Genomic DNA, 15,746 nt, shown 5'->3' on the forward strand with positions numbered 1-15,746 from the left:
ATTCCACACTCTAATGCTTTACTTTACCTTTCAGCGTACATTTATATATATATGGACTCCGGTCCCTGCGCATCGCTAACCAGCTCCAACATCGCTGAAGGTCCAGCATTCAGCTGAAGGACTAGAAAATTGCCAAGACCAGTCCTGCAGAGGAAGAACATTTTACCAAGCATATTGCTCCTGACCTCCCCTATTGGAATGCAGGGGTGAAGCGGAGATGATCTTTGGGACAGTATCGGGAAGATGCTCTACAGGGCCTGGGTTTTATAAACAAGAACAAACTGAGTGGGAGTAACTGAGTAAACAGGTTCTGGCATGGAGAAGCTGGTGTTGGATCTGTGATGATTGCAGATGTTTTATGAATTGCTCAGTAGCTCCTAGTTTTATAACCCCAATGACTGTATAAGACTATAGAAAGAACATTACTTAAATTATTACATTCCAGTGCTCATGTTAGTTCTCACTCTCCAGTGTTCTGTATTGTTTAAAGACTATAATCAAACTCTTGATGTCACCCAAATGAGGATGGATTCCCCTTTTGAGTCTGGTTCCTCGCAAGGTTTCTTCCTCATAACATCTAAGGGAGTTTTTCCTTGTCACAGTCTCCATGGCTGCTCATCAGGGATAAATACACATCATTCACCTTAACGGTTGATTTCTGTAAAGCTGCTTTGAGACAATGTCTGTTGTGAAAAGCGCTATAGAAATAAACTTGACTTGACTTGACTTGACTAAAAAGTGGAGAAATGTTCTTGGTTTTAATTATGATATTAAACAAGAGTGGAGGCAGTGTACAAACCACCGTCAACCCAAAAAAGGCTGCCGACCTCCAGTGGAGGATTTTACATTGTATTATCTCTGTGAACTCTTTTATTTGTATTTTAAACCATGATATTTTACAAGACTGTCTGTTCCATTCACAGAGAGAAACTGTTTGAGTTTTTAGAATGTATTTTCAATTCATTTAATGTGAAGTTTACTTTTCAATGTTTGAGTTTTGGTTTTTAAGTATGTCAGGAGGAACAGGTATATGTGCCAACTAATTAATTCTTTTTTTGGGCAGGCTAAAATGACCATATACCTGAGCAGACAAAACAAAGTGACAAAAACGTTCCAGACAAACGAAATCAAGGATTTTGGTTGATTTTAAATGTTTATGAGGCTGTGTGGTGTTGTAGAGAAGCTCTGTGTTCTGGAAAAGAGGAAGAACTGCAATCATTAACTGTCATTGGCTGGTTGAATTTATATCTATTTATAATTGTATTTATTTATCTATTTATTTAATTAACAAGCCAACCTGATACCATCTGGCATTTAATATGACTTATCAAATAAAGGATTGTAAAGGTAAAAAGTTTTTTAAATTGCTTACAGAAAAGACTTTTATGGTTAGGAGAGAACGTGTGTGTGTGAAAGAGAGAGCAAGAACGTGCGTGCGTGTCTGTGTGTGTGTGTGAGTGAGTGAGTAAGAGAGAGAGAGAGAGAGAGAGAGAGAGAGAGAGAGAGAGAGAGAGAGTTTCGCGCGCTGAGACACTCTGGAGCCGAAATGAGCACATAACCAGCTTTGCGCGCACCGAGTTATTTGGGAAGTGCGCACAGAGAGTGTGTTTGTGTGTTTGTGTGTGTGGGAGCTTGTGTGACGCCGTCGTGTTTCATGCAGTGTTTGTGGGACCTGGGAAACCTTATGGATCTAAAGGAAGGGATGAACCGCTCTGGTGTGAACGAGCCCAGCGCGGGATGGTGTGAGAACGGGACGCAGGACGCGGCGGCACCGGGGAACCTGGAACTCGACATCGGCGTGGACAACGTGGTCGCGCTGCTCGCGTTCGCGCTCATCTTCGCGTTGGGGGTTTTGGGCAACTCGGTGGTGATTGCGGTGCTCGCGCGCAGACGTCCCGGAGCTCCGCGCGGCACCACCAACATCTTTATCCTGAATCTGAGCGTGGCTGACCTGTCCTACCTGCTCTTCTGCGTGCCCTTCCAGGCCACCGTGTACGTGCTGCCCACCTGGGTGCTGGGCGCGTTCCTTTGCAAGTTTACGCACTACTTCTTCACCGTCTCCATGCTCGTGAGCATCTTCACGCTCTCTGCCATGTCCGTGGACCGCTACGTTGCCATCGTCCACTCGCGCAGGTGCTCCGGGGTGCGCGTGGCGCGGCACGCCGTGCGCGCCATCGCTGTGATTTGGGCGCTTTCGCTGGCCATGGCGGCACCCGTGGCGCACCACCAGAACATCATCAGGCGCGAGGAGAACGCCACGTACTGCTGGGAACTGTGGCCGAGCGCGCGGGACCGGAAGATCTACGTGGTGTGCACGTTCGTTTTCGGCTACCTTCTGCCGCTGCTGCTCATCTGCTTCTGCTACGCCAGCGTGAGTGATCATCATCATCATCATCATCATTATCAAACTAATCTAAAGAGAGAATAATGAAGAGAATAGAAAAAAATTAAAAGTAAAAGTGAAAAATAAATTTTATATATATATATATATATATATATATATATATATATATATATATATATATATATATATATGTGTGTGTGTGTGTGTGTGTGTGTGTGTGTGTGTATATATATTTATATAAAAGAAAAAGGAAAGAAAATAATGCAATGTAACAAAAGCAAATTTTTTTTTAAAAAAGAGAAAAAAAGGACCTTTGAAACTGAGTAAAAAAAAAAAAAAAGAGAGATCCAAACAAAACCAGAACAGAAAATGTATGTATATACATAAATACATAATTTTTCTTTGTTTACTTATATAAATAAAGTAAGAAAAAAATTCAAAGGAAAAACAGAAAGAAAGAAAGAAAGAAAGAAAGAAAGAAAGAAAGAAAGAAAGAAAGAAAGAAAGAAAAACAAGTGACAACAAAATAGAAAAACCGAGAAGAATTGTTTGAGTAATAAATAGAAAAGGAATTTGAGTAAAAGAAAGTAAGAAAAGGATTGAAATGGAGGGGAGAAAAACTAAAGAAAAACTAAACAAATACATCATAATCGAATGTTTCAGGTGTTTCACATACGTGCCACAAACACACACACACACACACACACACACACACACACACACACACACACACACACATATATACACTAGCATGTCACTGTCACTGCTGCTCTGAGAATGAACCAGCATGAGTCATCAGCAGGGGTTTCGTGGTGGCCTCTGTCTACTGTTAGCTGGATTACAGGAGGACTAACATGTTTTTCAGTATACTACAGTTGGTGAACTACAGTCAGTACACTACAGTTGGTGTAATACAGCCAGTAAAATACAATCACTACACTACGGTCTGTACAATGCAGTCAGTACACTACAGACAGTACAATGCAGTCAGTACACTACATCCTATATATTACAGTCAGTACACTACAGCCAGTAAAATACTGTCAGGACACTACAGTCAGTACACAAATGTCGATAAAATACAGTCAGTACAATACAATCAGTATACTACTGTAGGTGAACTACAGTCAGTATAATACAGCCAGTACAATACTGTCAGTACACAAGAGCCAGGACAATACAGTCAGTACAATAAAATCAGTATTCTACAGTAGGTGAACTACAGTCAGTACTCTACAGTCAGTATAATAGAGCCAGTACAATACAGTCAGTACACTACAGTCAGTACACTACAGACAGGACAATACAGTCAGTAAAATACAGTCAGTACAATACAATCAGTATCCTACAGTAGGTGAACTACAGTCAGTACTCTACAGTCAGTATAATAGAGCCAGGACAATACAGTCAGTACACTACAGACAGGACAATACAGTCAGTAAAATACAGTCAGTACAATACAATCAGTATCCTACAGTAGGTGAACTACAGTCAGTATAATACAGCCGGTACAATACTGTCAGTACACTAGAGCCAGGACAATACAGTCAGTACAATAAAATCAGTATTCTACAGTAGGTGAACTACAGTCAGTACTCTACAGTCAGTATAATAGAGCCAGTACAATACAGTCAGTACACTACAGTCAGTATAATACTGTCAGTACAATACTGTCAGTACACTAGAGCCAGGACAATACAGTCAGTACAATAAAATCAGTATTCTACAGTAGGTGAACTACAGTCAGTATAATAGAGCCAGTACAATACAGTCAGTACACTACAGACAGGACAATACAGTCAGTAAAATACAGTCAGTACAATACAATCAGTATCCTACAGTAGGTGAACTACAGTCAGTATAATACAGCCGGTACAATACAGTCAGTACACTACAGTCAGTACACTAGAGCCAGTGCACGAGAGCCAATATAATACTATCAGTACAATAAGGTCAGTACAATACTGTTAGTATACTACAAAAGGTGAACTACAGTCAGTACACTGCAGTCTTTATAATACCACCAGTACACTACAGTAAGTACACTACAGGCTGCACAATTTAGTCAATATACTACATTAGATGCACTACAGTCAGTAAACTACAGTCAGTACACTACAGCCAGTACAATACTATAAGTATACAGTACTACAGTCAGTACACTAAAGCCAGTAAAATACTATCAGGACACTACAGTCAGTACACTACAGTCAGTACACAAATGTCAGAAAAATACAGTCAGTACACTACAGTAGGTAAACTACAGTCAGTAAACTACAGTCAGTGCACCACTGTCAGAACATAGCAGTCAGTACAATACAGTCAGTAGACTATAGTCAGTACACTACAGCCAGTTTAATGCAGTCTCTAAAATACCGTTAGCACATTACAGCCAGTACAATGCAGTCAGTACACTGGGGTCAATAAAATACAGTCAGTACAATAAAATCAGTATACTAGTCAGTACAATGCAATCAGTATACCACAGTAAGTGCACTATTGACAGTACAGTACAGTCAGTGTACTAGTAAGTAAGGATACCTGTTAAATGGGGACTAAGCAAAGGTACAAGACTAGCAAGTGACTAAATAGAGATCAGTGTCCTCAGTCTGCTCCTATAAAAGTGTGCACCTCAAGCGTGAACTGTGAGGCACAACTTTTCTCTAAAGCTGGGTCTCTCTTTTACTGGTGTTATGTATGATGCTACTAAGGAACTGGAATGCATCAGAAAGATGCATAGAAGGCTGGATGAATAGATAGATTACATTCACTTACTTCATCCTCTTCATTTGCTCTGCAGTTTGTTAAAGCAGGTTGATGTAAAAGCTGTGATTGTTGTCTGCTCATTTTGCAGGTTTTAAACCACTTACATAAAAAGCTGAAGAATATGTCAAAAAAATCAGAGGCATCTAAAAAGAAGGTAAGCATCTTTTTTTATTTCCTCTTTAAAGTTTGAATAATGTCCTTTAGCATCACAGATCACAGACTGAACTGCAAATGGAATCATTAGGGCTGCAACTTCAGGCTGTAAGCCCCAAAGGATTTTTCCAGCCGGGATTTATTAAATAACGTTTTTTCCTTACCCACTGCTCTCACTTTAAAAATTCAATTATGTTCTGTTAGGCCTGGCAGTGGGCCCCTTCCTGAGACCTGCTGTGACTAGTGTGGATATAAGTTACAGTTTTTTTTAGTAGATATTGAATGCCATATATCATTTAGTTGACAATATACTGCAGATGTGGTATAAATGTAAAAAATGAACTGTAGCCAGTGGTAGATTGCTGATGTTGATTAAGCACCTTGTAGTCTACTTGGTTAAGTAATGTTCCAGTGACTGGTGTGCAACAAGCCTGAGGCTGGAAAATCAAGATGTTCTTCAAACACAGGTCATTTAACTTCATGGTAATGTCTAAGGACCTACAGTAAATGTATGTGATGTGCAATGGTTGACAGATGAATCAGGGTTTGTCCTCCTCAAGGCAAAAAAAAAATTTCATTTACCCAAAGCCATGATGGCAATGAAGCTAAAAATCCTTCATGAAACTTTTGATAGCAGCAAGAAAACAACACTACATTAGATATGGTTTGTTCAAAGCCATATGTACATTCATGCAATTATCAATGGCCTTAAGGCTTTATGAATATTTCTATAACAACAGCTACGTTTTTTTATTTTATTTACAATTGACTATACGAAATGGCAGACTGATGAACATCCACGCTATGAAACAAATGACTTGTGACTATTTGCAAGACAAACATAAACATAAAAACATGAATAAAATATATGCAAGTCACCACTAGTTCATATATAATTTTTTTTTTTTACACAAAAAAGCCAAAAAGTCACCTGTTTTTTAAACTATTCATCTTAACACAGTGTAGCTGTACTTGCACATATTGTTATCTGTAAAAAAAAATGTTTTTTAAATGTAATACTTTATTTTAACAGTCATTTTGTAATTGTAAACTGCATTCTACTGCTTTCTGAATTACTGAATCGGTAAATTTGACAAAAAACTTTTTGTAAAAACTGCTGATTTGTTTGGTTTAGTACTTTACAATGTGATTTTTAAATTCTGTAAATCGAACACAGTTTTAATAGTTTTTCTCTTTACAAAAATCTGATTTTGGTTGTACAAAATTTCATAGTTAATTTTACAGACATATTTCTTAGGGAAAAAAGAAAAAAAAAAAGATGGAAAACAACATAGAAAAAGCAGGAACAAAATCAGGTATCTGTGTCAATTCTTTTTTCCAGAGTTACAATCTGGAGCACATCTCAAGCCCACAGTAAGGGGCGAAGCCTGTTTCCAATTGAACAGAATTAATCAGTGTACCAAGAGAGACGTACAAGCAATACAGTTGGTATTACTTTTTGAAACACGGCTGTTGGAGGGTATGGGTGATTTTTTTTTCCCAATAATTGTTTTCGAATAAGTGACAGAAATTATTGACTAGTCAACAAACAGACTGGGAAAAACCAAAACATATAAATAAATGGACAAACAAATTGGGGTCAGTAGAGGAGTACACAATTACCAACATGGCCTGAAGTCTTTGTACCATTTTAAATTGCAAGAAAATGTGTGTGGGGCACAAATAGAAGACCCATGAACCCTTGAGACACTCCTCGTCAGTCAGGCAAATATTTAGATCCAGGTGGAGAGTCTGTGTGTGTTAGTGGAAGTGGACAATAATGATGTATCAACCGATACAAAATTTGTACCTGGCTGGAAAAAGCAGGTCAATCAGATTTGGTTCAAAAAGAGATGGAAAAGAAAACACACCTTGCAGATATGTGAAGCAATGAGTATTGGGTCAAAAAAAAAAATGAAGATATGCTTCTTTTTTTTTTTTCCATAGCAAGGATACGGCCATTAAGGTGCTGCAGAAACCTGATCTTTTCTAGCTACAAATGAAACATAAGCTTTTTGAAATCTTTATATCCAAATCTGAATAGAAATCAATACTGTAGACTGAAACGAGTGAAAAAGACCAAGTGGTAAGAGTGAGAATAAATAGGCAAGCTGAGGATTCATCATGGATTCAATATTCATGGACCAAATGTAGTAAAAAAAAAAAATATCTCAAACTGCAAGCCTAGTATTATTACTGGAAATGCGAACAAGTCTTAGACAAATCGCCTTGGGTTTTCTTTTTTAAGGAGAAAAAACAAGCATATTTTAGATTCTAGGGCTGTTTGTGCGGTCTAAACTTAAATTTAGACTGTATTTTATTTTTAAATTGTTATACTCTCCTCAGGCAGAAGTCCTGGATTTAATCCCATTGTTCTTTTCCAACTCAGTTCACCTAAAAATAGTTACTGAAAAAAGTTAGCATGCATAAATTTTGCAGCAACTTTAATACGCTGAATACCAGCATTCTGTCATAAGCACACACACACTACATGGCATAGTAAGCCATCAAATTTTTAATTAAATACATTTTTTCAGTGAAGTATTTTTCCCAAGCGCACCCTTAGAACTCTGCTATTTAAATATAATCAGTAAATTATAAACATATACCTAATGTCATGGAAATTACACCAATCCCTTAGGTGAGAAAAGGATTTGTAATTTGTATTTGCAAAATGCCCTGTTTCAAAGGACTGCCCTCGATCACATTTTCTTTAAATTTTTGTGTAGCATCTGCAATGAACAAGTCTGTATAGGAACAAGGACTTGTATCCTCCTTAGAGACATAAACAACAAACAAGTGTTGAGGTAACATCGGAAACTGACAAAGATATAAATATATGATCTATATAATGATTTGGTAGCAACTCTTCTATGACCTGTATTGGGTTGTGTTATGTTGGGAATCTCTGGTCTAATTTCCTGTTTCATTAGAAGTAATGTTAATAGTAAAAAATAGGTAGCATGTAATTATATTGTCATTACATCTTATAATTCCTTATAACATCTTATAAATGAATGATAACACCTTTAAAAACATTTTTACTTTTAACTTTCCAAGTATCACACAATTCACTTCATGCATAAAGTTTCCAAGATTTATAATTAAAATTGATCTGCTCATGAAACATCTTTTTAAAATTTAGGGTACTTTCAGAATGCGTACAGTTTTAGGATGTAAATTTGGGAACTAGTTGATATAATTTAACTTTAGCTAACATTGCATAACCGAACACTGTTGCCTTGTCTATATATTATTTCCGAAGAATTGATCTATTTGCTATTTGGTTCATTACCCTCCAAAATCTAGAGAACATTTTTGCACATGTATGTTGTTATACATGAATCATTTTGGCCTTTATCATTCTCGTCTTCTTGTCTTTTTTGTCACAATATGAGGGGCTTAAATCATTTTAGGGCTCTGGTTAACAACATTTAGGTATACTCTGGGTTACTTCAATATTTCCTAATATTTATATACAGTCTTGATGTTGGGATTGTAAAATAACCGTAAGATAAAACACTCAAAATGAAGCTGGCATGAATGTACTACCAGGGCTCAGTACAGACTCAGGTTACTATGCTCAGTACAGGTGTATTTCAACGATAACGTTAAATCTTTAGCATTAATTTTCCATTTTTTAAAGCGAATTGATTTTGTGGAATAAATTACAAGTATCAAAAAAAGCCGCATAATCAGCTGACTGCGCAAACTGTCATGCACCCTAGAAATGAACTCTATTTCTGCTTATTTAATCCAAAACAAATGTAATTTTTTTAGTATATCTCTTTTAAAAATGGACCTTGTCAAAAGACAGCTTTAACAGAAATAAATAGGCTGAAGATATACATCCATAAAGAGCAAGCCAAGGGCCAGAGTGCAAGAAATATAGTTCTTTAGATTCTGCTATTTCATGCGCGTGAAATAAAGTTTAGACAAATCCTGACATATTACTACAATTTGTTGGATCTGTCTACACTGAAACGAATCAGATTTTTTGTTACTGTGAAAGTGTGAAAATCCAATTTCCTAATTCTTTACAGAACTTTCTTTCTTCTCTAAACATGGATATAATCATATTAATTATGATGCTCAAAGCGGTTTTCCATTTACAGTGTTGATTTAACAGGCAGAACGCGACAGATCCAAACACTGTCTGATATGAAACCAAACAGCAAAGCTGCTCACATTAACATGATAAAGTGCTGCTCTAAATGGTTACATAAGATAATGACACAGTATGATGAAGCGTCTCTTTTGGGTTTGTTTATTAAGGCATGTGCCGGATTTGCCACGGTCTAGTCGTGTGCGGCCACCGTGAGCCGGGGCAAAGTGGAGCCTGTCTCTTATCAGTGTGACTGATGAAGGTTAAAAGCAGCGTTCAGATGGACATTACTCAGTTCGCTTTCTGAGAACAGTGCCGTTAAATACAGCTGAGGAAACGGCACTATCGCCACGGTTACGAAACGACAGCTCCTATCTGAATACACACACACACACATTGTGTGTCTGATGAATCAGTAATTCACTTACATGAGTTTAGGTATGGTCAGTATTTTGTATGTGACCTACATGGTGTTAATTTTGAAGTTCAAGGTCAGGACTCAAACCAGGGTGAATGTCTGAACCCTCTCAGGATGTGCCACAATGCAGAAACTCAGACATGTTTAAAGGTTCATGTTTTTGTTACTGAAAATCCTTACACAGAAAACAGAGAAAGGAAAAAAATGCCAATATAACAAAAAAAATCCACAGGGGCAAAGGTAGAAATCGACACAACCTTCTTCTCAAAATTAAGTCAAATACTGTCAAACAAAGTCTTCTCAGAAACAGAGGAGAAACGAAAGAAAAAGGGAACAATATCTTAGACAGGCGTCAGTCAGACTCCTCAGATCCTAACAAAACAACTGGATCACCAAAGCATTTTATTTTCCTGAGGCAATGCGCCAAGCTTTGTCATTTGCACAGCTGGGACACATGGGAAATTTCATACTGAAATTCATATGGTGGCTCAACAGGGAGCTCCATGTATTACACAACATGACCCTGTTGTGTACCAAGTTTCTTTCCCCAAGTTTCTTTCCCCCAGGCAATCACCCTCATTAAAAACTCACCATAATTATATTCCCTGCTTCATATCTATAAGTACTGCATTATCAGAACTGTCAGTCATCACATCATCCGTATATGTTACACACACTATTGCTGCTGTACATTGTACAAGTTCTGAAGTAACTCTTTATAATACCTGACGCACAATACTGTTACTTGCACGACCATGCACTCTCACACATTACTGATGTCATATACTCTGTATCTCTATTTAATACTCGTACTGTCTATATTGTCGCACAAATTCCTCGTGTGTTACTTGGCCAATAAACCTGAATCTGATTCTGCAATATACAAATGTGAACACTATATCGAATAAACAAAAAGAAACATAGAAAAAACAAAAGATACACAAAATCCTGAGGGGTTTTAAGTAGAAGCCGTCAAGATAAAAGCAGCTGAAAAAGCGAGTGTGCTGTATGAATACTGCTGTTGATGTTCTTTTTAGCTCTCCTCAGGCACTTGTCTGTGGTAGGAAGTGATAACTTAGTGGTTAAGATGTTGGTCTGAAGGACATAAGTTCAATTCCCAGCACCACCAAGCTGCCACTGCTGGGCCCTCGAGCAAGACTCTTGAATTAATGAGATAATTGTGGGTAGCTCAGAATGAGTACATCTGCCAAATGTGCTGAAAAGTCCTATACAGTGGATGGTGATAGGGAATTTGTTATACTGATGTTGTGAAAGGTTGTTGACTGAGCAAAATTTAGACAATCCAGTGTTCATGTGTCCTGCTATAAATGTACTGCTGTTTATTATGGGGTTTATTTTCCCATTTTCGCTTCCCCTCAGCTGGCAATACAATAAAGGGCAATCTCAGCGGATACATTTTTTTAAATTCTTTTATCACTATTTTACTTTTCAAGGGTTTTTTTTCCATGTGTATAAAAAAATTTCTTTCAGGTGGCTTTTTTTTCTGGGAGCCCTTTATTGTCTAAGCCCTTTAGTACTTTTTTGCTTACTTTTTTTTTCTGATCCCAACCAGTCCTTCATTAAGCCAAACCCATAAAAAAAAAAAACATTTGGAACCTAATTGTGTAGCAAATTTTGCGGCCAATAAATATAAATGAATGTAATAATGTACTATTTGTTAGCTCCATTTGTGACTAATCCGATTAATTAAAATGGCATTTATTCAGCTACTTTTCCATGATTCTGTGATTTTGCTCTTTTTGCAAAAGCAAAAGCCTTGATGTTGTTCAGAAAGCACACGTTATTCTTTCTCCCTTTCCTACGTTTGCATATTTCCATGGCAACCAAAGACTATTATCAATTATGTTGTTTTTATAACATACCTCTTATAATGACACAATGTTTTTTCTTAATTTGACAGGATGCTTTTGTCATTCAAAACAAGTTTCTTTTTGTAAATAAGTTGGTACAAAACAACACTAAATCTTTTTTCTCCCTCTCAAGTGGTGCCACATGGCCATTAGCCAATTATAGCCTTTGATCCATAGCCATTAGGCAATCATATCCTTCTGTGATCTCTTCTATATACCGAATGGCACAGTGTCCTGAATGTTCTATTTGGAGGAAGCCCTCACCCTCCCCAATTGGTAGCTGTTATGGAAGAACTGGCTAGTAGATGTGAATTGAAAATGAAAAAATGGAAAAAATGGGGTAAGAGAAATTCTCTAAAATGTTTGAAGAGATACAGTGGCTGTCAAATATAATGCTACATTTTACCACAGTTTGGTAGATGATTTTGGGTACCACCCAAGCACAGACAGGGTTTCTGAAGCTCTCTTAGTTGATTTTAACCAAGATCAAGATATAAATAGTTGGATTATTACAGGATCATAAAGACAAATGTTATTAAAACTGTCATTTTAATTCTATGGTTTTACATATCAGGACATAATAGAAATCATCGGGTCTTTAGGCAGGTCTTGGAATGAGCTAAACACAACCTCAAATGAACAACACATGACATAGAGTGTCATTATTTATTTTTACAGAAATCAAGGCAGATTGGAGAAACAATGTGTGAGAAACTTTATGATTCGAGTACACCTTATGATTCAGTAGCTTGTGGAAGCACTATTGGCACCAGTAAGTTAAAGTAAACTTGTGAAAACATTTAGTCTTTAAAAAATTTTATATTAAACGTAAAACACACACACACACATATATACAAATTTGTATTACCCAAATGGGGTCTAACAAATGTAAACTATTGAATTTTTTCATATATTTAATTTTATTTAATTAATTTAATTTGTGCCAATTTAATTGATTACTCAATTAATTCAATAAAATAAAAAGTATATTGAATTAATTGTATTTATTTAATTTTTATATATTTTATAAAATGTTATAAAATATTATTTTAGATATTATTTAACCAAGCAGGCATTATCCTGACCCCTAAACCTTTGTTCTGATCAATGGTAAGAACCGCGCTAGTCAGTATATGTCTTGTACTGTATTTTAATTTATGAGTATGTGTGTGTTTTTCCCCAGACAGCACAGACAGTGTTGGTGGTCGTGGTGGTGTTTTGCCTCTCCTGGCTCCCTCATCACATCGTTCATCTGTGGGTGGAGTTCGGCTCTTTTCCCTTGAACCAAGCGTCTTTTATGTTCCGTGTTATCGCGCACTGCCTGGCCTACAGCAACTCTTCTGTCAACCCCATCATCTATGCGTTCCTCTCAGAGAATTTCCGCAAGGCGTACAAGCAAGTGTTCAAGTGTCAAAGCAATGGTGGGTCGCCGTCCAACGATGTTAAGGGAGTACGCAGCAAAGCCGAGACGCCACCGATCACCAACTGCACCAGTCTTTAAGAGGGACACAATGTGTTTAAAAAAAAATTATTTTGGAATATGATAAAGTCTAATAAAGTGAAGAAAGACTTAAACTTCTATATGTATATAAAGCCTTCCTGATGCAGTGTATACAGTGTACTATATTTGTCCTATTTTTCCTGCCTGTCCTCATGTGTTGTGATTATCCCCAGCTTGGTTTCTATGCCAATCTTGTAAAAACAACCATTTAGAGCATGAGAGATGATTCTGGGTGGATGAATAAGAACCAGAAGATGGTCAGTGAGCCTTGTGAAAGGCACATTTGGGTTTTTTTGGACTGAAAATAGAGAAAATGGGAACATTGATGCTTAAATGAAGCTCTGAATCCTTGATTTGTATTGGAGTTACCTTTTGGTTTGAGGACATTTAGAGCAATTGTGTGCTTTTGAAAGCCTTGTCATAAACCTTAGACATTTGCAGCTCCTGCACTGTGCTTCTCTTCATAGAAACAGTCAATGTGTCCAGTCTTTCAATCAAAAATGCACTACCATGTCAGAACCACTGAGAGAAAGAATGGACGGACAATTTTGTTTTATCTCTACTTATTTATCTCCTTGCCAAGGTTGATGTAAGTGTGTATTGAAAATGCCAAGAAGCATAAATTGGTCATGTTCTGAAATGTTCATATTAGGTTGTATCTCTTTTCATGTGTAAAATCTTTCCAGCTTCTATATGAATTTGACCACAATATGACACTATAAAGTGAGTATAGCTTATTTTGGGTAATTATACATAGGTATGTCCTTTAGCAGTCTCAAGGTTGTCATTTCTTGCTATGTCTCATTTGGTTTATATACCACTTATCCTACACAGGGTCATGGAGGAATCTAGAGTTTATCTTAGGCTGAATCAAGTGCCAAATTAGCCTACAATGCATGTCTTTGGACTTGAGGGGGAAGGAGAGATTCCGTGTGGTGAGGAGCCCACACGGAGAACATGCAAAATGTGCACATATATCCATTTACATTCAGAAGAAAGTTAGCAAAAAACAAAAACTAGCCTACACAATGCAAGAGCTAATCAAGACGAAGCACCAGCCTGGCTTTTATCAACAGTTAACTACTTTGCACTGGTTAGCCTTAAAAATGAATGCTAACTAGTGCAACCATCAATCATGGACTACATTTGACATTACATGGATATTAAATTACTGAACCCTAACATCATCCTTCTTTCTAATTTGTTTTCATGTGGAGATTTGTTTTCCAAAATCTTTTTTTCTATTCAGAATTTCAATTTATGTGCAGCATGTTTCAGCGCATATGTGCTGTAAATCTCGACTTTTGTGCAATGAACCCTGTGCATGTTTCATGTGTGTATATGTTGAATTGTAACTTTATTTATGACCTTATGACACTGTTGTATATTATGAAGAGGAAATGTGTGCCTCTTTTCATGGAGTACCTCGTGTGAAACTTTGTGTTTAAGTCACTCGTCGACTGTAACGATACATAGGTTGCTTATTTTCTGGACAACTCAATGAAGTGTGTGTTCAAATGAGGCACACACATTACTAATAAAGTGAGATTTAAAGTCTGTGTGTCTTGCTTATTATGAAGACTAGGCTTATTTTGTTCGTTATTGAAACACAAATATTTACAGTATATTTGTCACAATCATTTACTAATTTCTGGATTAACAATGGCTCCACTCAATCATTTTATTGGAGCAGAAATCTGTCTTATTCTCACATTGTGATAAATCATACACAACAGTTTGTGGACACCTGACTGGTAAGATTGTATGTGGTTTTTGAATATCCCATTCTACATTTAATCCCCATGTGCAATAAGCTCCACAATAAGTATATGTACAATAAGCTTCACTCTTCTGGGAAGATGTTCCACTAGATTCCAAGGGGTTCTTATGGACATTTGTGCTCATTCAGTCACCAGTAATGTCAGGTACTGATGTAGGTGAGGTGAGTAGGCCTGGGGTGCAGTCAGCATTCACATTCATTCCAAAGGTTTTCAATATGGTTAGAATGCAATAGCAGACCACACAAGATCTTTCACTCCACACTATGTAGACCATATCTTCATGACGCTGGCATTTGTGGCAACAGTCTTAGTAGGAACCACATATGGCTGGAAAAGTCAGGTGTCCTAATACTTTTAAGGCTGTTCAATATAATAAATTGTACAGCATTCAGAGGTTTTCATGCAAAATCTTGTGACTTTAATTCCTTTAAAGCTTTATAGCTTCTTTTTGTGGTGAGTGTATTTTTTAAAGGATTTCTAGCACCTCATTTTTTACAGAACACCGTTAATCTTTGCATTGCTCATCACCATTTTCATTATTTTCATTAATTATTTTATTTATTTCAAATCAAGTATAACTAACAATGATTGCAGACTAGTGAAACCCTGATTCATCATAAACACAAAACCACAAAAACATGATTTACAGAATGATTATTCCCCACTTCAATTCTGAGACATTTAATAGAGACATATCACGTTATCAGCTTTATTATCAGCATTATGTCTCTAAAAGCTGATTATATCTTATAATTGTACCAATTAAAGATTGATTAAGATTGAGGCACTTGTATACTTTTTTAGCTT

The 15,746-nt window shown here is 36.9% G+C and overlaps 1 protein-coding gene across 1 annotated transcript; it reads left to right on the top strand.

The window, feature by feature from the left end:
* The first annotated feature begins 1,491 nt into the window (after positions 1 to 1,491).
* Positions 1,492 to 14,693, top strand: LOC124402764 (galanin receptor type 1-like). The gene is made up of 3 exons (XM_046875979.1): positions 1,492 to 2,371; positions 5,199 to 5,264; positions 12,841 to 14,693. The coding sequence occupies exons 1-3, from the start codon at positions 1,655 to 1,657 to the stop codon at positions 13,156 to 13,158; spliced, it is 1,101 nt and encodes a 366-aa protein (XP_046731935.1). The 5' UTR covers positions 1,492 to 1,654; the 3' UTR covers positions 13,159 to 14,693.
* Positions 14,694 to 15,746: the final 1,053 nt, after the last annotated feature.

This window comes from Silurus meridionalis, chromosome 20, assembly GCF_014805685.1.
Source record: "Silurus meridionalis isolate SWU-2019-XX chromosome 20, ASM1480568v1, whole genome shotgun sequence".
Lineage (NCBI taxonomy): Eukaryota > Metazoa > Chordata > Actinopteri > Siluriformes > Siluridae > Silurus > Silurus meridionalis.